The 19302-nt window shown below is 53.5% G+C and overlaps 2 protein-coding genes across 5 annotated transcripts; one reads left to right on the top strand and one right to left on the bottom strand.

The window, feature by feature from the left end:
• Positions 1-3807: 3807 nt before the first annotated feature.
• Positions 3808-13181, top strand: SNX22 (sorting nexin 22). Of its 4 annotated transcripts, none has more exons than XM_070797420.1 (7): positions 3808-5521; positions 5891-5974; positions 6385-6489; positions 9392-9486; positions 10088-10155; positions 10332-10432; positions 10626-13181. In XM_070797420.1, the coding sequence occupies exons 1-6, from the start codon at positions 5474-5476 to the stop codon at positions 10415-10417; spliced, it is 486 nt and encodes a 161-aa protein (XP_070653521.1). In that variant the 5' UTR covers positions 3808-5473; the 3' UTR covers positions 10418-10432; positions 10626-13181. The 4 variants fall into 4 exon arrangements, 2 of the variants coding, with proteins under 2 accessions (XP_070653521.1, XP_019824254.1); XR_011568831.1 differs by lacking the exon at positions 10332-10432 and having other exon boundaries at positions 3811-5521; positions 10626-10864; positions 13057-13181; XR_011568830.1 differs by lacking the exon at positions 10332-10432 and having other exon boundaries at positions 3811-5521; positions 10626-11125; positions 11183-13181.
• Positions 11382-17373, bottom strand: PPIB (peptidylprolyl isomerase B). The gene is made up of 5 exons (XM_019968694.2): positions 17163-17373; positions 16367-16480; positions 15624-15717; positions 12461-12645; positions 11382-11714 (listed from the first exon to the last, which is right to left on the bottom strand). The coding sequence occupies exons 1-5, from the start codon at positions 17295-17297 to the stop codon at positions 11592-11594; spliced, it is 651 nt and encodes a 216-aa protein (XP_019824253.2). The 5' UTR covers positions 17298-17373; the 3' UTR covers positions 11382-11591.
• Between the last annotated feature and the right edge of the window lie 1929 nt (positions 17374-19302).

The raw sequence follows: 19302 nt of genomic DNA, 5'->3' as shown, positions 1-19302 counted from the left end.
GTGTGGCAGGAGCAGAAGCCGGAAGACAGAGAAGCAGCTTGGGTGAGTAGCTGGGGACCATTAACGGCAGAGTCTAAAAACTCTACTTGCCAAGAAACCCCAGACAGTATCCAAGGCTCGAGTGGGTGGAGGGCGGGGCAGCACCTCCCTTCCAGACAGGAAGGCCTGCTGCTGTGGGCACCCCGCACCTTTACCTGTTGGCCTTAATTCTTGGCCTTACAGCCTTCTTCATGATAAACTCCTGTGACTTGAGGGTGCCTGAGTACCTTGAACCCCAGTGCCAGCACACCAGAGGGGCGATCAGTTGTTCCCCTGACATGCCACTGTAAGGGAAGTTAGGAGTGAGTTGTTGTAGGGCCAGAAGAGTCTCCCCGGGAAGCTCGTGCTCCGGCGCGAGGTGGCTGGGGTGCTCTCCGCAGCTCCCCTGCCCTGGCCTTGCATCATGCTGTCTGAAGCAGCTGCGCTTCCGTCCTGCAGCAAGAGGCAGGTGGCTCCTAGGAGCGACACTGCTGGCTGCAGCCTACCAGGCCCCTGAGAAACAGGGTGCCAGCCTAACCCAGGGCCAAACTTTGCTCTCAGGGCTCGGGCAGGATGTGCTTGTCAGAGGTGCCTTCCTAACACAGCCCTGTCCACAGCCCACTTCTCCCTTCCTCGCACCTCAGTTTCCTCATCTGTAACATGATGAATTTAGACTAGCTAATCATTTAAAATGTTTTAGCATTTAGAATATTTTTTTAGGTATCTACACCAAAGTCCAATATTTACAACATAAATTTCTAAATTTTATTATTTCAGATGTATAAGATGTACTTACTAAGCAGTTAAGTGCTCTGAAACTTGGAATGAAGAGGACAGTTGCTTATTTACACCAACCTCGATCGCTTCCACTTCTTTATCTTTTTTTTTTGGTTGTACAATATTAGAATATCAGGAAAAGCCTGATTACAGAGTTAGTAGTTGGAGTAACTAATAGGATTTTTGGTGTGTGTGTGTGTTTAAGCTAACCTTGCAACCTCAGGATACTGAAAGGAATATAAGAGTTTGTTTTTGTTGTTTCAAAAATGAATTATTAACAATATATGAGATGAACTATGTGTAATCTCCACAACCCCACAGTTTTGGCCTACAAAAACAGCGAATTCATCTAATTCAGTCAAATAAGAATAGCTAACGTTCACTTACTGTGTTTACATGCTAAACACTGTGCGAGCATGGTGTCATTTAGTCTACACACAAGTCCCCCTGGTACAGATGAGGACCCAGAAACAAGGGTGTCGTCCAAGGTTGCCCAGGTGACCAGAGCGCCCACGCCCGCCCCCCACCCAGCCCTCGGGAGCAGCAGTCCTGGCCCAGCCTTGCCCCAGGGTTGCTGGGACCCCAGGTCAGCCTGCCTCCGCCCGCCCGCGGGGAGGGGAAGAATCCAGCCTCTGTGCCCAGCGGCGCCCGCCGGCCCAGGAGCTGTTTGTTTTCTTAACGGGGTTAACCAAACCTCCGGAGCAGCAGAAGTCGAGCCCGAGTCCGTGAAAGGGGCTTTGTGTGCGGGCGCCGGAGCACGAGGGCGGGCCGGGCGGGCGGGTGCTGGAGGGGCGGGGGCGGGAGCCGCGATCCAGCCCACCTGCACGCCCGAGACCAGGCGGCCCCAGGAGCGGGTCGGGTCGGCAGAACACCTCCGCCCCCAGCCCTTGCCCTCTGCTCGGTCCTTGATCTTCATCTCCAGGCTCTACATCTGGACAGCGGGGCGAGAGTGGCCCCCCTCCCTGGCAGGGCTGTGTGAGCTGAAACAGGCAGGCTTTTCCAACATGGCCCCCAACCGGGAGCATCAGATTCACCATCGACCTTGTGGAAAACTCAGGGGATCAGACTGCCTGCCAGGCCTACACATTCAGAAAAGCCGTCAGGGCCCTATAACCTGAGTCTGGAACTTAGCTCAGTGTTCATATAGGGAGCCGGCCAACGCTTAAAGTATACAGGAAACAAACTTCTCCTTTGACAGTAATAACTGCTCTGGAGTGTACATCATGTCAGGTGTTCCTCTTTACAGGAAAATAGTCTCTGGATGTGGTTTTATCTCCCCAAAGATATAAATGTCTCCAGATCCAGGATTTGTTTTTCTTTTGAATCTTTATACTCATGTATGAATGAAATCGGAGAAGGCAATGGCACCCCACTCCAGTACTCTTGCCTGGAAAATCCCATGGACGGAGGAGCCTGGTAGGCTGTAGTCCATGGGGTCGCAAAGAGTCGTACATGACTGAGCGACTTCACTTTCACTTTTCACTTTCATGCAGTGGAGAAGGAAATGGCAACCCACTCCAGTGTTCTTGCCTGGAGAATCCCAGGGACGGGGGAGCCTGGTGGGTTGCCGTCTCTGGGGTCGCACAGAGTCGGACACGACTGAAGTGACTTAGCAGCAGCAGCATGAATGAAATGCCATGGAGTAAGGATCTGCGGCTTCCCAAGTGGCACCAGTGGTAAAGAACCCGCCTGTCACTGCAGGAGACACAAGAGATGCTGGTTTGATCCCTGGGTGAGGAAGATCCTTGGAGGACGGCATGGCAACCCACTCCAGTATTTTCGCCTAGAGAATCCCACGGACAGAGAGCCTGGCAGGCTATAGTCCATAGGGTCACACAGAGTCAGACTCGACTAAAGCGACTTAGCATGCAAAAGGAGCTGCATATTTCCTACAAGATATTTCACATCAGGTGCATCAAATCTCCTATAACTGGGAATGAAAATCCATTGATTTGAGACTTCTCAGGAACATCTGAAAATTGAACAAATGAATAAGGTAGATGACCGTCTGCAGAGACAGGGTAACAGACAGTGAGAGCTAGGTGTCTGCCTCCGCAGGTGGGAAGAGGATTCCTGTTGTCCCTCCGCAAGCTCTCCTGTAACCCTTCAGCAACGCTGCTCCCTTCCTGCCTCTTTCCCAGGCCTTCCCTCCTGTTCCCAGGCTTTATCCAACAACCCACTCCCCACCACAACTGCCCCCCCACCTTTCATTCATATATATAATCTTTCAAGCAACAAATATTTCTTCTGGGTGTCCACTACCTGCTTGGACCATGGTGGTAAACTGCTGGCAAGAGACCATGTCCCTGAGCCGATGGTACTGAATCTGGATGCCGAGTTGGGGACACCAGGGAGAAACACAATTTAAAAAAAATAGTAGGGCTTGGCTGGTAGCTCAGATGTAGCATCCACCAGCAATGCAGGAAACCCCAGTTCGATTCCTGGGTCGGGAAGATCTGAAGAAAGGACAGGCTGCCCACTCCAGTATTCTTGGGCTTTCCTGGTGGATCAGATGGTAAAGAATCTGCCTGCAATGTGAGAGACCTGGGTTGGATCCCTGGGTTGCGAAGATCCCCTGGAGGAGGGCATGGCAACACACTCCAGTATTCTTGATGAGAATCCCCATGGACAGAGGAGCCTGGTGGGCTACAGTCCATGGGGTTGCAAAGAGTTGGACATGGCTGAGCGAATAAGCACAGCACAGCAGTAATACTGGATTAAGTGCAGAGACAGGGTGCTATAATAGGGTGGTAAGGAAGGAAGGCATCTTTGAAGAGGTGAGTTTTAGGCTAAGGATTGGAAGCTTTAGGCAAAGCCCACCAGGTGTTACACGGAGATGAAACAGTGAGTATAAATGACCTGAGGCAGAAGGAGCTTGTTAGGTTTGACAACTGGAAGAAGGTCACTGAGTCTGGAGCCCCATGCCAGAGACGGGAGGAGAGAAAATGAGATACGGAGGCTGGGCCAGGTCATTTAGAGCTCTGGAGAGCGGGGTTGGGGGGAAAGGGGGGGGGTTTGTTTTAAGCATAACGCAAAGCCTTTGGACAGTGTTAAGCAGAAACCTTGATAGTCGGTGCTGCTAGGTATAGAGTGGACTTTGTATGAAGGAGAGCAGCGAGAAAGAAAGGCGAGGTCCATTAGAAGATGTAGAAGATGTGGCAGCAATCTGGATGGTAGGAATAGAGGGCAGACCTTCCTTAGGATGGGTGACCAAGAAGTTTAGAGGTCTGAGCATTCCCAGAGAGGACTAGAAGTGCAGGGTCCCTGACTGGAGAGAGACTAGAGAGCAAGGGAGGAAATGAAATCCCAGCACTTCTCCTCATGTTGGGTCATTTCCCTTCTAGGAAGTTTCAGCTTCCTGATTCTGGCACCCTTGTGAGATGGAATTTGGGAGGAAATGGTGTAGGACATGGTATTGATGAGACTTGCTTGTTCCCATGTGGGGTCCTCCTCTCAGCCTCTCTGGGGGCTGAGCTGGGAGTGGGAGTAGGGGGTTTCTGCTCCAGCTCTGCAGCACCTCTGCACTGAGGAGGGAGGGAGTGACCCCATGGTCCCCCAACCCCAACTGCAAAGACAGGTACTCTGCTTGCTGCACCTTCCCACCATGAAGCCTGCTAGGTATGAGTTCTCGGAGGCAGGAGCCTCCGCCTTCCTCCACTGCCCCCAAGATTCTCTGGGGAGAAGTCAGTGGAATGAAGGCTTGTGCTGAATGGGACAGCTCCCTTATGGGGGCGGGGAAGAGCGCTGAGAGCTGGGAGCAGAAGCCCCTACTAGCACAGGTGAGAGAGTTCTGGATTAAATCCTGCCACAGACCCAAAAAGATTCTGCCAGAAGAATGGGCAAGAGCAGTGTAGTGTCACCTGCCACAGCCCTCTTCCCCATCCATCGTCCTATACACTAACACCACCCGCCTATGTCTCCAGGATGAGCTCACAAACTGCCATTTTCTCGAAATCTACTCTGCTGAAGGCTTAGCAGGGATCGTCTCACTCACATTCCTACACTCTCCTGAGGGAGGCATATTATCCCAGTTTTCCAAACGAGCACAGAGATAGAAGTTGGGGAAACCCATGTTGTCTGACTTCTAAAGCAGAGCCTTTGTCCCTGCACTGCCTCTCCCCAACCTGATGCAAGTTTGGGCTGAAAGATGATTGAAATGGAGGAATGGATTTGAAAACCTAATGGTGGGGCCTGTGAATGCTGGGGGAGAGGGGAAATCAAAGCCAGCGTGCGTCGAGGTGGAAGGAAGGACATGGAAGTGCAACCTGGTCCTGGGAAAGGGTGTGAGGAATGCAAGGGACGTCCCTGGTTGGTCTGGGCCCAGCTTCCCTGCTTGCCCAGCATCCATAGGTGCTTACAATCCTTAGTAGGCGTTCAAAGAAGAGCAGGTGAAATTGAGCTAGCCCGCAATCCTGGCAATCACTGGGCACTCGATGAATGTGGACACGTTGACAAAAGGATGCCTCTCTGCTGAAAGGTCCCCACGCACTGCCGTCCCACTAGGCTCAAAGGGCCGCGCCTGCTTCCCGCCGCCGGGGGTCCAGCCTAATCGGCCCCTTGCAGGACCCGGCGGCGCGCGGGAACGCCCGGGGCGGGGCCTGCAGGCTCGAGGAGGCGGGGCTGGCCCGCAGGGGTCTAGGGTCCGCTTTCCGAGAGTTCGGCTGCGAGCTGCGCGCTGATGCTGGAAGTTCACATCCCGTCGGTGGGGCCCGAGAAAGGCCACATGGTGAGCAGGGACAGTGGATGGGAAGGGGCGCGGGGACCCACCGAATTTCCCCGCGCCGAATGCAATGGGGACCCCGCATTCCGGGCTGCGGCGGCCCAGGCGGTCGGGGGACACCCTGTCGAGGGTTTCTGGGCGCTGGGGTTTGCTAGCCCTGCCGACGGCGGTCCCGGCTCCTGAGGGACTGACTGCACCGGGCAGAGTCCCCAAGTGTGTGGGAGCGTGGGAGGGTCCCTGGAGAGCAGCGGCGCTCCCAGGCCGCTTTGTGCTTCTGCGGGCGGAGGGTGGGCTGGGGGCGTCGCCGGGAGCGGGGCCGCCTGCGCCCTCGCGCCGGGTCTGATGCGCACCCGGCTGCCCGCCGGCGTCCACCAGGTGTTCCGAGTGGAGGTGCTGTGCCGCGGGCGCAGACACATCGTGCAGAGGCGCTACAGAGAGTTCCACGCGCTCCACAAGCGGGTAAGGCTGTGCCCACCACCGACCCACGGACCCCTGCCCGGCTCCTGCCCGGCCCCCGGAGGTCTCTGCCACCCCCATTACCTGTCCAGGCCCAGGAGAGCTCAGGTCTTACACAGACGTCCCCGCGGGCTGCGGAAAGGGCGCAAAGTTGGGCAGGTCCCAGCCTGTGCTCTTCGTGCCCCTGGGCGGCCGGTCTGGCGTCCTGGCTCTTGGGGGCGGAGGTGGGCAGTTGGGGGCGCCTCTCGCACTTGTCCCAACCGCCACTCACCACGCGGGTATGTCTCAGGATAGAGCCTGAAGTTTGGGGGTAGTGGCGGCGGGGAGGACCCGAGAGGGCTCTTGGCTGGGATGAAGTGCGCTTGAGGGCTCCACCTGGATGCTGTGATCGCACCGTGGTAACCTCCTGGCAGATCAAGAAACTGTACAAAGTGCCGGACTTCCCCTCCAAACGCCTGCCCAACTGGAGGACGAGAGGGCTGGAGCAGCGGCGGCAGGGCTTGGAGGCCTATATCCAGGTTTGTGTGGGGCTCACTCTATTGCCCCTCAGTCCACAGGACCAGAGGGGGGACCCAAGCACAGAAGTGTGGGGACATGGGGTGAGGGGGACCCATATTTATTGGCCGATACTTTAAGCCTCAATTTTCTAAAAGGTAACGGGCTCCTCCTGATGGCTCAGTGGTAAGGAATCTACCTGCAACGCAGGAGATGCAGGTTCGAACTCTGGTTGGGTAGGTTCCCTCGAGAAAGGAATAGCAACTCACCCCAGTGTTCTTGCCTGGAGAATGCCATGAACAGAGGAGCCTAGCAGGCTACAGTCTATAGTGTCACAAAGTTGGACATGACAAAGTGACTTGGCACTCATGCACAATGGGTCTAAACATCCCTCTCTGAATTGGTAGGATTGAGTGAGGGGGCCAGCAGACAGGTGATCCCAGTAAGATGAAGGCTTGTTCTCTTTTCCTCCAGAGTGAGATCTTGTGCTGCCCTCATGATAAGGGTGGAGGCCCTTCCCCTCTCTCCCACACAGTTATGCCTAATTACAGGCCAGGCCCCGGAGGTCTCTGCCACCCGCATTGGGCTTCCCTGATGGCTCAGAGGTTAAAGCGTCTGCCTGCAATGCGGGAGACCTGGGTACGATCCCTGGGTTGGGAAGATCCCCTGGAGAAGGAAATGGCAACCCACTCCAGTAGTCTTTCCTGGAGAATCCCATGGACGGAGGAGCCTGGTGGGCTACAGTCCACGGGGTTGCAAAGAGTCAGACACGACTGAGCGACTTCACTTTCACTTTCACAGGCCAGGCAGGCTTCATGGGTGAATCTCTGTAGTCACCTGGGGCTAGTGCTCAGACGGGCTCTCAGTTCAGTTCAGTCGCTCAGTTGACTCTTCGCGACTCCATGAATCGAAGCACACCAAGCCTCCCTGTCCATCACCAACTAGAGAGTTCACTCAGACTCACATCCATCAAGTCAGTGATGCCATCCAGCCATCTCATCCTCTGTCGTCCCCTTCTCCTCCTGCCCCCAATCCCTCCCAGAATCAGAGTCTTTTCCAATGAGTCAACTCTTCGCATGAGGTGGCCAAAGTATTGGAGTTTCAGCTTTAGCATCATTCCCTCCAAAGAAATCCCAGGGCTGATCTCCTTCAGAATGGACTGGTTGGATCTCCTTGCAGTCCAAGGGACTCTCAAAAGTCTTCTCCAACACCACACTTCAAAAGCATCAATTCTTCAGCACTCAGCTTTCTTCACAGTCCAACTCTCACATCCATCCATGACCACTGGAAAAACCATAGCCTTGACTAGACGGACCTTTGTTGGCAAAGTAATGTCTCTGCTTTTGAATATGCTCTCTAGGTTGGTCATAACTTTCCTTCCAAGGAGGAAGTGTCTTTTAATTTCATGGCTGCAATCACCATCTGCAGTGATTTTGGAGCCCCCAAAAATAAAGTCTGACAGTATTTCCACTGTTTCCCCATCTATTTCCCACGAAGTGATGGGACCTGATGCCATGATCTTTGTTTTCTGAATGTTGAGCTTTAAGCCCCACTTTCACTTTCATCAAGAGGCTTTTTAGTTCCTCTTCACTTTCTGCTATAAAGGTGGTGTCATCTGCATATCTGAGGTTATTGATATTTCTCCCGGCAATCTTGATTCCAGCTTGTGTTTCTTCCAGTCCAGCGTTTCTCATGATGTACTCTGCATATAAGTTAAATAAGCAGGGTGATAATATACAGCCTTGACATAGTCCTTTTCCTATTTGGAACCAGTCTGTTGTTCCATGTCTAGTTCTAACTGTTGCTTCCTGACCTGCATACAGATTTCTCAAGAGGCAGGTCAGGTGGTCTGGTATTCCCATCTCTTTCAGAATTGTCCACAGTTTATTGTGATCCACACAGTCAAAGGCTTTGGCATAGTCAATAAAGCAGAAATAGATGTTTTTCTGGAACTCTCTTGCTTTTTCCATGATCCAGCAGATGTTGGCAATTTGATCTCTGGTTCCTCTGCCTTTTCTAAAACCAGCTTGAACATCAGGAAGTTCACGGTTCACATATTGCTGAAGCCGGGCTTGGAGAATTTTGAGCATTCCTTTACTGGCATGTGAGATGAGTGCAATTGTGCGGTAATTTGAGCATTCTTTGGCATTGCCTTTCTTTGGGATTGGAATGAAAACTGACCTTTTCCAGTCCTGTGGCCACTGCTGAGTTTTCCAAATTTGCTGGCATATTGAGTGCAGCACTTTCACAGCATCATCTTTCAGGATTTGAAAGAGCTCAACTGGAATTGCATCACCTCCACTAGCTTTGTTCGTAGTGATGCTTTCTAAGACCCACTTGACTTCACATTCCAGGATGTCGGGCTCTAGGTCAGTGATCACACCATCATGATTATCTGGGTCGTGAAGATCTTTTTTGTATAGTTCTTCTGTGTATTTTTGCCACTTCTTCTTAATATCTTCTGCTTCTGTTAGGTCCATACCATTTCTGTCCTTTAGAAGGGCTCTGCTGCTGCTGCTAAGTCGCTTCAATTGTGTCCGACTCTGTGCGACCCCAGAGATGGCAGCCCACCAGGCTTCCCCGTCCCTGGGATTCTCCAGGCAAGAACACTGGAGTGGGTTGCCATTTCCTTCTTCAATGCATGAAAGTGAAAAGTGAAAGTGAAGTCGCTCAGTCGTGTCCAACTCTAGTGACCCCATGGACTGTAGCCCACCAGGCTCCTCTGTCCAGGGGATTTTCCAGGCAAAAGTACTGAAGTGGGATGCCATTGCCTTCTCCATTAGAAGGGCTCTAGCTTGGTTTAATGCTCTGCTCTGGCTGTCTTGAACTTCTTTATCGGAAGGGCCCCAGGTTTTCATTTTGCACCAGGCTCTGCATATTACACGGCTCAGTCTGATTACAGGTTTCCTTTGTTCTCTTCTCCAGGGCATCCTATACTTGAACCAGGATGTGCCCAAGGAACTACTGGAATTCCTGAGTCTTCGGCACTGGCCCACAGACCCCAAGGCCAGCAACCGGGGGTGAGCATCCATCCCTACAGGGGCTTGACATGGGAGGGGCCCCAGGGCTGGGGGGATGGGGTTCTCTGCAGGCAGCAGGTGAGGAGGCCAAGCCCCTTTCATTCTCGTATCTACCAGGCCATAGCCTGGTCCTTCCTCTTTGAGATATGACCTCCTTGGTCATTTTCTTGACCCAGTGGAGGGGCTGTTTTCTGGAGCACCTTCGTTACCCTAGCTGCCTCCGGAACTGAGTCTGTTACAAATAGAAGCAGCAGTCCCCTGGGAGGTGAAAGTCTGGGCTTCCGCTTCTCCACCTTTGCCTCAGGCTCCCCCAGGCAGTTCACAGCCACTCTCTTCAGCTCCCTGGGGGAGTGCCTGCCTGACAACAGGCAAGTCCAAGTCTCCACCTGCCCTGGGCTCCTGCTGCCCCCTCGTGGCCATGTGCTAGGGCCTCACACCTCCGGCCTGTCCCTGTGGTCCAGGTTTTCACCTTGATGCCTCCTGATAACCACTGCCCACTTTTCCCCTGTGGGTCCTTGGTGATATCAGTTCCTAGTCTCCATCCAACCCGAGACTTTTCTCTGCCTCCCCCTCCACTGTTCATGACCCCTTTTCTTCTTAGCTCGCAGCTGTATCACCGGCCTGTCGTCAGCTTCCCCATGGATCCTTACATTTGCACCCCATCCCCAGGTGAGATGGTTCCTCTTGACTTATAATCCACATTTAGGGCCCACATTTAGTAGCAGGGTGGGAGGGAGGGTGAACTTGGTATCTGTCCGCTTTCAGGACCCCCGGGCAGCATCTCCCTATTGCCCTCCTTTGGGGCCACACCTCCCTGCTGCCCCTGTAGTCTTTGTATTCTCCAGGGAGCAGACGTGGTGAAATGAGCTCGGCTCCCCTGCTCTCCATTCCTCACCAGCCTGGCTTTACCACAGATGTGAACAGAAAGTGAACTGGAAATGCCAAGGTGTCATTTGGGGTGGCCAGCTGCTACCTGCTGCCTTGGCATGGGCTCCTCCTGCTCCCGGGAGTGGGGAGCGGGGTGATGGCAGTGATGGGGGAGGTGCCTATGGGCAGGAACTCAGGGAGCTGCAGGCCACCCCACCCCTTCTCTTGCCTGGTGGCCCCTACCCCTTCCTCCTGTTTTCCTTCTGTCCTAGAGCCTCTGCCCAGCGTGGTGGTGCAGGGCGTGCTCCAGGGCCTCTATGGCTTCAATGCCACCATAGCTGAAGCCCAGCCGGAGGCCGCCCGTCACCCTGCTCCAATGCCGCCGACACCCTGACCAGCGCAACAGCTTAGGCCGCCCTCAGTCCTCAAGCTGGGCCGCCCTTGGCCTGGACCCAGGACTCGCCAATCCCCACCCCTCTGGGCTCAGAACTCAGCTGCACTGCTATCTGAGGTAGTGGAATCCTAGAACTTAGGGGCCAGAGCAGGGATAACAAAGAGTAGGGAATCAAGGGAGAATTCCTTTATAATTTTCATAGCCCACCAATCTGCCTGCACTGCAGAACACTCAGGTTTGGGAAGATCCCCTAGAAAAGGGAATGGCAACCCACTCTAGTATTGCCTAGAGAACCCCATGGACAGAGGAGCCGAGTGGCCTACAGTCCATGGGGTCGCAGAGTCAGACACGACTGAGTGACCAGCACTTCATGCAAAGGTGCAGCTGCATGCCCTCCCCTCCTTCTAGTGTAGGAGGAGGGCAGGGCATGCAAAGGTTGAGGCTCAGTAGCTGGCGAGGTTTAGAAGCAAGTAGCAGAAGCTCTGACTTGAGGTTTTGTGCACAACACCTAGGGAAAGGGTGCAGGCGGCCAAGAAGGGGACTGGCACCACTGCCATAGGAGCCCCAGTCCAGCTGGTGCTAGACTTGGAAGGAGGTGCTGAAGGGCCCAGAACCCAGCGCATACACAGCTTACTAAAAAAAAAACACCATTTTTTTTATTGGTCAGTGTTGGTAGGAGTTTGTTACAAAACTGGGCCCATGGAATGGGAGGGGAGGGGCCCGCCCTGTAAGATGCCAGCCCTGGGGCCAGCGCGCACGGAGCCCTGTGGCGGGCTATCTTCACCCCTGGGAGGACGACAGGGCCACACAGACAGTTGCTCAAAGGGAAGAGGTCCCTGGGGCCCTATTCCTTGGCAATGGCAAAGGGCTTCTCCACCTCGATCTTGCCGCAGTCTGCGATCGTCACGTCCTTCAGAGGCTTGTCCCGACCGTCAGTCTTGGTGCTCTCTACCTTCCGTACTACATCCTGGGGAGGAAGGCAGAGTGTCAGGCCTGCCCCGCCAGGGGCACAGGCCCCAGCATGCAGCTGGGAGGGCTGAGACCCACACGTGATGAACAGCGTACAAACCACAAGGCACCAAAATCCTAGGGGCATCGTGACCGGGTGCCCACCCGGGTCAGAGAGAACCCAGCTTTGACAACAGGAGGATGCAGAAGTTTTGATCCTCTGAAGTACCACCCAGGCTGGGCTAGGGGTATGTTGGGGAGGGAGTGGGGGGACGGGGAGTGGGTACTGAGTAGCTTCTCCAGGATAGCGTGTCCAGCTGGCCCTGTACAACCAACGGTGGGGCCATGACATGGCTGAGTGACAGGGTGAAGGGGCTTTATCTATGAAGCCTCAAAGGGGCCTCCTGGTCAGCCTCTGCCTGGGGCCTGGAGGAATTTAGAATTTGGGGGCAAGACTTCCCCGGTAGTCCAGTGGTTAAGAATGCACTTGCCCAGCGCAGAGAGCACAGGTTCAATCCCTCACTGAGAAACTAAGATCCTGCATGCCACGGCCGAAACAAGAAAAAGAACTTGGGGGCATAGAGGTAGGCTGTTGATTCACGATTCACCCCAGATTTGCACAAATAAAAACTGGTCTGAATCTGTATGTTCCCTTCTGGGAAAGGGATAAAATATATGGATCCCCTGCCCTGGTCTTTGTCAGATCTCGGTGGGGTGGGGGGGAGGGGGCGTTGCTCAGGGATAGCCTCAGCCCCCCAAACTCACCATGCCCTCTAGAACTTTGCCGAACACTACGTGCTTGCCATCTAGCCAGGCAGTCTTGACTGTCGTGATGAAGAACTGGGAGCCGTTGGTGTCTTTGCCCGCGTTGGCCATGCTCACCCAGCCGGGCCCATAGTGTTTAAGCTTGAAGTTCTCATCGGGGAAGCGTTCACCGTAGATGCTCTTACCTGAGAAGAAAGAGGAAGTCAGGGAGCTAGGGTTGGGGTGGTGGGCAACAAAGCAGATCTCTGGGGTGAGGACTCTAGAGGCCGAAGCTGTCCCCCGTGCCAGGCCAGGCTCCAGTGGAGGACGAGGACACGCATACCAGCTTCCCACCCTCTGGCCCTGGAGCCAAACCATGGTGACAGCCAAAGTGGGGCATGAGGCTAGGCTGAGTGGACAGTACACATGATGTGAGAAGACAGCTTGATGGCTTTCAAGTAAGGCACAGATTAGAAACGGCCTTGGATGAGGCCTCAGAGGCCTGCCGTGGAGACTTTAGTGGAGAAGAGGTGCTGGGCAGGATGCAGGGGGCAGGGGAGGGTAAGAACCCTCCAGAAAAGGAGGACTGCTACAGCTGACCAGCTTTTCTTCCTAAGAGCACAGAAGATGCTGAGGAAGCACCAAGCAGGAAGAGAGATGAGTGGGGAGGGGCTGCCATGCGCGTTCTGGAAAGTCAAGAGCCTCATGGACAACTGAACCCCAAAATAAAAGGTGGCTCTGAGTGCATGTACTATGTCTGTGTGTGGAGGGTCTGGGGCCTGGGAGCGAGACAGGAGCCAAGAGCACATCTCTACCCACCCCGACCTTCCAGAGACCCTAACTTCAACTCCCAAAGCTAGGTCCAGGGGAAAACACTGCACCCTCCTCCATCCCCGTGAGAGTCACACTGTGCACTAGAGGCCCCAAGAAACCCAACAGCAAAGGAGTGATTTGCACTTTGTTTTACCCAACACCTTTCAAACTTATTTGCATACGAAACCTTTTTCTTCTCCTTCATGACTCAACCAGACAGATAGCCTCTTGAGGATAGTTCTGGAGGAAGAGTAGTGGGACCAAAAATAAGCTATTTTTATGTGTATTGTGAAATGTAAAAAGAAAATTGTCAACTCCTTAAGAATAAAGGTTCCCATGTGAGAATCCTTTGTAAAACTCAGCCAACTGCAGGATTTTGACTACTGCTGCTATCCAGAAAACCCATAAACCTACTTAGCTCCCCTCACTTTCCCAAGATACAAGGAGTCCCAAACTTCAATGGATAGCGAAGGCTGTAAACTCAATATACTTGGTCGTCTTTCTCTCCAGACGTCGGTTATTCTCGACATGTTCCCCTCTGCACGCTGTCGGTGCCGCCCCCACACCCCCGTCCTCTCTTCTGGTGCCCGCTCCCCAGCCGCTGCAATCACAGCTGAGGCTCAGAGTGGGAACGGGATGCCAGAGGACTGGTGCAAGCATCCGACACATTAAAAAAAAACCCACCCCACGAGGCAGGACCTAAGAGCCCCCTCCTCCTCAAAGATAATGAAGACAAGATACACAAGATACCCTCGCTGGGAAGCAGCACTGCTGGAGTTCAAACCAAGGTGGTCTGGTTCTCGAATCTCTGCTCTTAACCTGTAGGAATCCTCTCTGGGTTCAGGCTCACACTGCTCGATGCAGGGGCGATTATACCAACCCCCTGCCAGTCTGCTTCTCCTGCATCCATGTCCTGAATCCACCACATTATCCCTCAAAACTCCCCTGCCATCAGGCCTTGCTCCCATTCAAGTCTTCAGCAGATCTTCACTCTATGGAGGACAAAGCCCTGGGTCCTGGGCCTGGCCCCGGCCTGCCACTCTGGGCTCCTGGTGGGAGCTCCACTTCCACCCTCCTGACCCACCTTCGACCAAGCCCCTGCTGCAGATCTGAATGCATGCCTTAACCCTGCCTCTTCCTTACCCATTCAAATTCTCCCCAGTCAGGACCCAGCTCAAATCCTCATGTTTGCAAGCCTATTTCTTGATCACCGTGGCCCAAAGTGGGCTTCCCTGGTAGCTCAGACAGTAAAGAATCTGCCTGCAATGTGGGAGACAATTCCTGAGTCAGGAAGATCCCCTGGAGAAGGGAATGGTTACCCACTCCAGTGCTCGTGCCTGAAGAATTCCATGGACAGAGGAGCCTGGCAGGCTACAGTCCATGGGGCTGCAAAGAGTCAGACACAACTGAGTGGCTACCACTTTCCCTTGGCCCAAAGTGAGTCCTTTGCTTGTCAGTGCTTCGAGGATGGCTGGCTTTCCTTACCACTCGCTGAGCGCTGCACACTCAAAATCTCACCTCACCACCCCCAGCACCCACAAGTCCTGACACCTAACTCTACAGATGAGCAAACTGAGGTTCAGAGGCCTCGCTTGCCTGCGGTCACAAAGTGAGAAGGTGGCCGACACTCAGCAGCGCGTCACTCCACGAACACAGTGCTTTGTGTCATGTCTGCTTGTCCTTCTCGTCCAGCCAACTACGACTTACATCCTGTGTCACTTTGCTAGTGATTTCTCCTAGTTCTTCCCACCTAAATGATAAACTACTTGAGGACAGAGCATGGGCCCTAAAAGCTGTGTCACAGCCTGTTGGTGACTCTTCAGGTACTGGAAGTGAAAGTGAGCTGCTGTCCCACTGATTTTGTTTTTGTTTTGTATCCTCAGCACCCACCACAGAGCCGGGCCCAGTCAATCCTGATCGGCTGGGTGAGCTGCAGCTGCGGTCTGAGAGAACGACAGGCTGTACACCCAAGTGTGATGACACCTGCGGGTTAGTCCAGGGAGTGTGTCTGTCCTACTGTACAAAGGGTGCAGGCATCAGACTGGCAGCTCTTGTCAAGTGCTCTCTGGTGGGAGACTGCCAATTTCTGAGAGAAGCAATTTCTCTCAGGCCTGTGGGGCCTCCAAGGTCAGCACATGAGCTTTGCACACCTGACCTACAATCACCTCGGGTGTGTTTTGCTTTGCTTCCCTCCCCCCAGCAGGTACAGTGGGCAATGTCAGAGGCTAGATCAGCATGTCGGCCAGTTGCACAAAATGCTCCTACGTCTGCCTGAAACCCATTCCTCCCTCTCCTCTGTACTGGGTTCCCTGACCCTCCCGCCCTGGGGGCTTCCCTGAGACACCCCTATGCCCAGAGGACTTGAGGTTACCTCCAGTGCCGTCTCCCCGGGTGAAATCTCCACCCTGGATCATGAAGTCCTTGATCACACGATGGAATTTGCTGTCTTTGTAGCCAAATCCTTTCTGGGAAAAGGGATAGGAAGGTGAGAACATGGCATGAGGCACGAGGCAGACACTAGACAGGCCCTGCAGAAGAGAAAGCCCTGCCGCAGATCCATCCTTCAACGTGCTACTGGGTGACTAGTGACCAAAGTCCAGGCCAGGAAAGGCGAAGATCCCACGTTCCTGGGCCTTTATACAATTCCCCTTCACATAATGCCTCTAGCTTTCCCCTTTCATTTCCTAATCAAATCACAGTTAGAAATGCAAAGAAACTGACAGAAAAAAAGAAAAATTACCCGCTGATGCAACGGGAAGCTGGAATGCAAACTTTCTTAAATGAGGAATTCAGTTCCTTAAAACCTGGAAAGCTCTGGGCCTCTCACTCTGGTGCAGAGGCCACAAGCTAGTTTCCCTAGATGTTTCCTTTAGTTACTCAAAGATGAAAATTTTTCTCCAAAAAAAAAAAAGAGAAAAATTCTCATTCTGGATTTAGTTTTTAAAACTCTCGCAAGACACGATACTCCTGGATCCCAGGGCCAGAGGGTACAGCTGGTACTCTGTGCGGGCCACTGCTGTGGGTGGGCCACGTTCTGCAGGTCAGTTTGCCGTCAGCCCTACTTGCCAAACTTCGCTGCCTTTGAGTTTGGCTACCCTGACTCCAGCCACTTACCTCTCCTGTAGCCAAGGCCACAAAATTATCCACTGTTTTTGGAACAGTCTTTCCAAAGAGACCGATGACCACCCGGCCTATATCTTCATCTCCAATTCGCAGGTCAAAGTACACCTGAGGAAAAAGGCCATTTAAAACTTAGCATCTTAAAAGGGATCTTCCTAGGGTTTGAAGGGCCAAGAAACTACCCAGAGATGGTAGAAAAAACAGAACTATACTTTAATAGCAGTGTTTCTGCATCTGATTTAGGTGGCGACAAAAACCCCACGAAAATCTAATGAATGCTCCATGTGTTAGTTTACACTCTCTTTTCACTACTGGGTAACAACCTTTGCTCTAAATAAATAATGGGCCCAGATTCTAAAAATTAACATGAAAAAACCATAAAGAGGGGAGCCCAAGCACACCACTCCAGTTTAAACTACACTGCTGTGCTTTGGAATTGGAAGTGACTAAAATCTTGCCTAAGAAGAGAAAGGACTAACAATCTGGCAGACGCGATCTTTCACCATTTCCCTGGCACCAGGGGTATTTGCAAAATCTGCAAGCCCGGCCCCAGCTGGGCATGCTGGGTCAGGGCCGGGCGATCGGGGAGGGTCCGGGTCATTCTCTGTCTGAATGCGTGAGGATCGCCCAGGTATCAAGAGGCCCCAGCAGGGAGACTAGGGAGGGACAGAGCCAAAGCCGAGGACACCCAGGCCCAAGCTCCGGACACATGTAACCAGCTGGGCCAAGGCCTGAACACTGGAGGCGAGGGCGGGCCTCGCCAGGCAGGTCTGGAGAGGGGAGGCCAGACCTTGACAGTGACTTTGGGCCCCTTCTTCTTCTCATCGGCCGCGGATGGTCCAGGCAACAGCAGGAAGAAGACGGAGCCCACAACCAGGGCGGCGACGAATAGGATCTTCATGTTCCGCTCCGAAAGGCGCAGCATCCACCGGGAGAAGCTAGCGCGGCCCCGGAGCCGAGGCCGGAAGAGGGTGGGGATGCGGTGACGTGTGACCCAGCGCCTCCACCGAGGGCATCCGGGGGGGCCCGGGGGCTCCTACAGGACTCCGAGAGGGAGGCGGGCCCCATTTCCTCCCCTCTAATTGGGCGCCGGATGGTAGGTCTCGAGGCGGGGCGGAGCCCGGCTCGCCGACTGGGGCGGGCGGAGACGCCGGCTCGTGGGTGGCTGCCACGTTACTGCAGCCTCATTGGCTCCGCAGCTCGCCGATACCCATCAATGGGAAGGGATCAGCGGAAGGCGGCACCCCCTCCAAGAGCCCAGGGATTGGGCTGCTGAAGAGACTACAAGCCCCAGCAGACAGAGCCCGTGGCCTGCCCCGCCTTTCTGGGAGTGGAAGTCGTTTGGCAGTTGGTGACCAATGCTTTAGGTTAGGAAGTCTGTGGATAGGGCAAGAAAACACTTGTCCTTGTCCGTGTGGGCCAGTCAAGGATTAGTCACCACCGAATTGGGTTTGAGTGTGATAACCTTCAAAAACTCAGGGTACGTTTGTGCCTACTCACTGTATAACCGTCCCAGGAGGCTGAAATGGTAAAGAATCTTCTGCAATGCAGGAGACCTGGGTTCCATCCCTGGGTCGGGAGAATCCCCTGGAGAATGGAATGGCAGCCACTGCAGTGTTCTTGGCTGGGGAATCCCATGGATAGAGGAGCCTGGCCCGCTGTTGCACGCTGAGAAAAATTGTTTACCAAGCTAGTTTTCAAAGCAACCTTTCTCCACAAGAGGAACGAATGCTAAAATAGCCTAAAGGTAGCTTTCTTCCATCAGCAACCCCACCCCCCCCAACCCCCGACTTTTGGGGAAAGAATAAGCTTGATGGATACAGTGCTCTGAGTATGAAGTTTTTCATGATGACTTAAAAAAATTTTTTTTTTAAATTTTTGACTGTGCTGGGTCTTCAGTGCTGCGCAGGCTTTTCTCTCGTTGTGGTTAGCGGGAGCTACTCTTATGGTGAGTGGGCTTCTCATTCCGGTAGCTTCTCTTGTTGCGTTAAAGGGGCTCTAGGGCGTGCTGGCTTCAGTAGTTGAGGGTCCCACACTCTAGAGCACAGGCTCAGTAGTTGTGGCGCATGGGCTTAGTTGCTTCTCAGATTTTCCCTGACCAGGGATTGAACCCATGTCTCCTGCATTGGCGGGCTTCCCTGGTGGCTCAGCTGGTAAAAGAATCTGCCTGCATTGCGGGAGACCTGGGTTCCATCCATGGGTTGGGAAGATCCCCTGAGAGGGGAAAGGCTACCCACTCCAATATTCTGCCCTGGGGACTTCCACGGGCTGTATAGTTCATGGGGTCGCAAAGAGTTGGACATGACTGAGCGACTTTAGCTTTCACTCCGGCATTGGCAGGCGGATTCTTTACCACTGAGCCTCCAAGGAAGCCTACTCTAATGATGATCTTACAGGTGTTTTTCATTAGTGAAGAAAGACCATTTAAGTAGTATTGAGTAGTAATAGAAAAAACTGGAACCAGACAATCTTGGCCAGATTGGTGGTAGTTTTGTGCTGAATATGCACTGGTGAGTTTAGATTGTTACATAGTTACACCTCTGTCTGTATAGATGTTCCTCATTGCTGCTGCTGCTAAGTCGCTTCAGTCGTGTCCAACTCTGTGCGACCCGAGACGGCAGCCCACCAGGCTCCCCCGTCCCTGGGATTCTCCAGGCAAAAACACTGGAGTGGGTTGCCATTTCCTTCTCCAGTGCATGAAAGTGAAAAGTGAAAGTGAAGTCGCTCAGTCGTGTCCGACTCTTCGCGACCCCATGGACTGCAGCCTACCAGGCTCCTCTGTCCATGGGGTTTTCCAGGCAAGAGTACTGGAGTGGGGTGCCATTGCCTTCTCCATGTTCCTCATTAGCAGAGCAGAATTACAAAGCTGCCATTTCCTAGTTGTTTCAGAGCAGATCTTAACTTCCTGGTATTCTAGCACTGAAGAACTA

This window comes from Bos indicus, chromosome 10 (assembly GCF_029378745.1).
Source record: "Bos indicus isolate NIAB-ARS_2022 breed Sahiwal x Tharparkar chromosome 10, NIAB-ARS_B.indTharparkar_mat_pri_1.0, whole genome shotgun sequence".
NCBI classification, from domain to species: domain Eukaryota; kingdom Metazoa; phylum Chordata; class Mammalia; order Artiodactyla; family Bovidae; genus Bos; species Bos indicus.
The sequence above is the reverse complement of the archived record's forward strand: the minus strand, read 5'-3'. Positions and strand labels throughout refer to the sequence as shown.

Bases quoted from the DNA above. Each gene is read 5' to 3' on its own strand.
- SNX22 (XM_019968695.2), top strand. From the start codon at position 5,474: ATGCTGGAAGTTCACATCCCGTCGGTGGGGCCCGAGAAAGGCCACATG. The intron at 5,522-5,890 runs GTGAGCAGGGAC...GGCGTCCACCAG, and splicing joins GGCCCGAGAAAGGCCACATG to GTGTTCCGAGTGGAGGTGCT. The intron at 6,490-9,391 runs GTTTGTGTGGGG...TCTCTTCTCCAG, and splicing joins GCTTGGAGGCCTATATCCAG to GGCATCCTATACTTGAACCA.
- PPIB (XM_019968694.2), bottom strand. From the start codon at position 17,297: ATGCTGCGCCTTTCGGAGCGGAACATGAAGATCCTATTCGTCGCCGCC. The intron at 16,481-17,162 runs GTCTGGCCTCCC...CTTTTTCCTCAG, and splicing joins GGCCCAAAGTCACTGTCAAG to GTGTACTTTGACCTGCGAAT. The intron at 15,718-16,366 runs GTAAGTGGCTGG...CCCTTTTCCCAG, and splicing joins TGGCCTTGGCTACAGGAGAG to AAAGGATTTGGCTACAAAGA.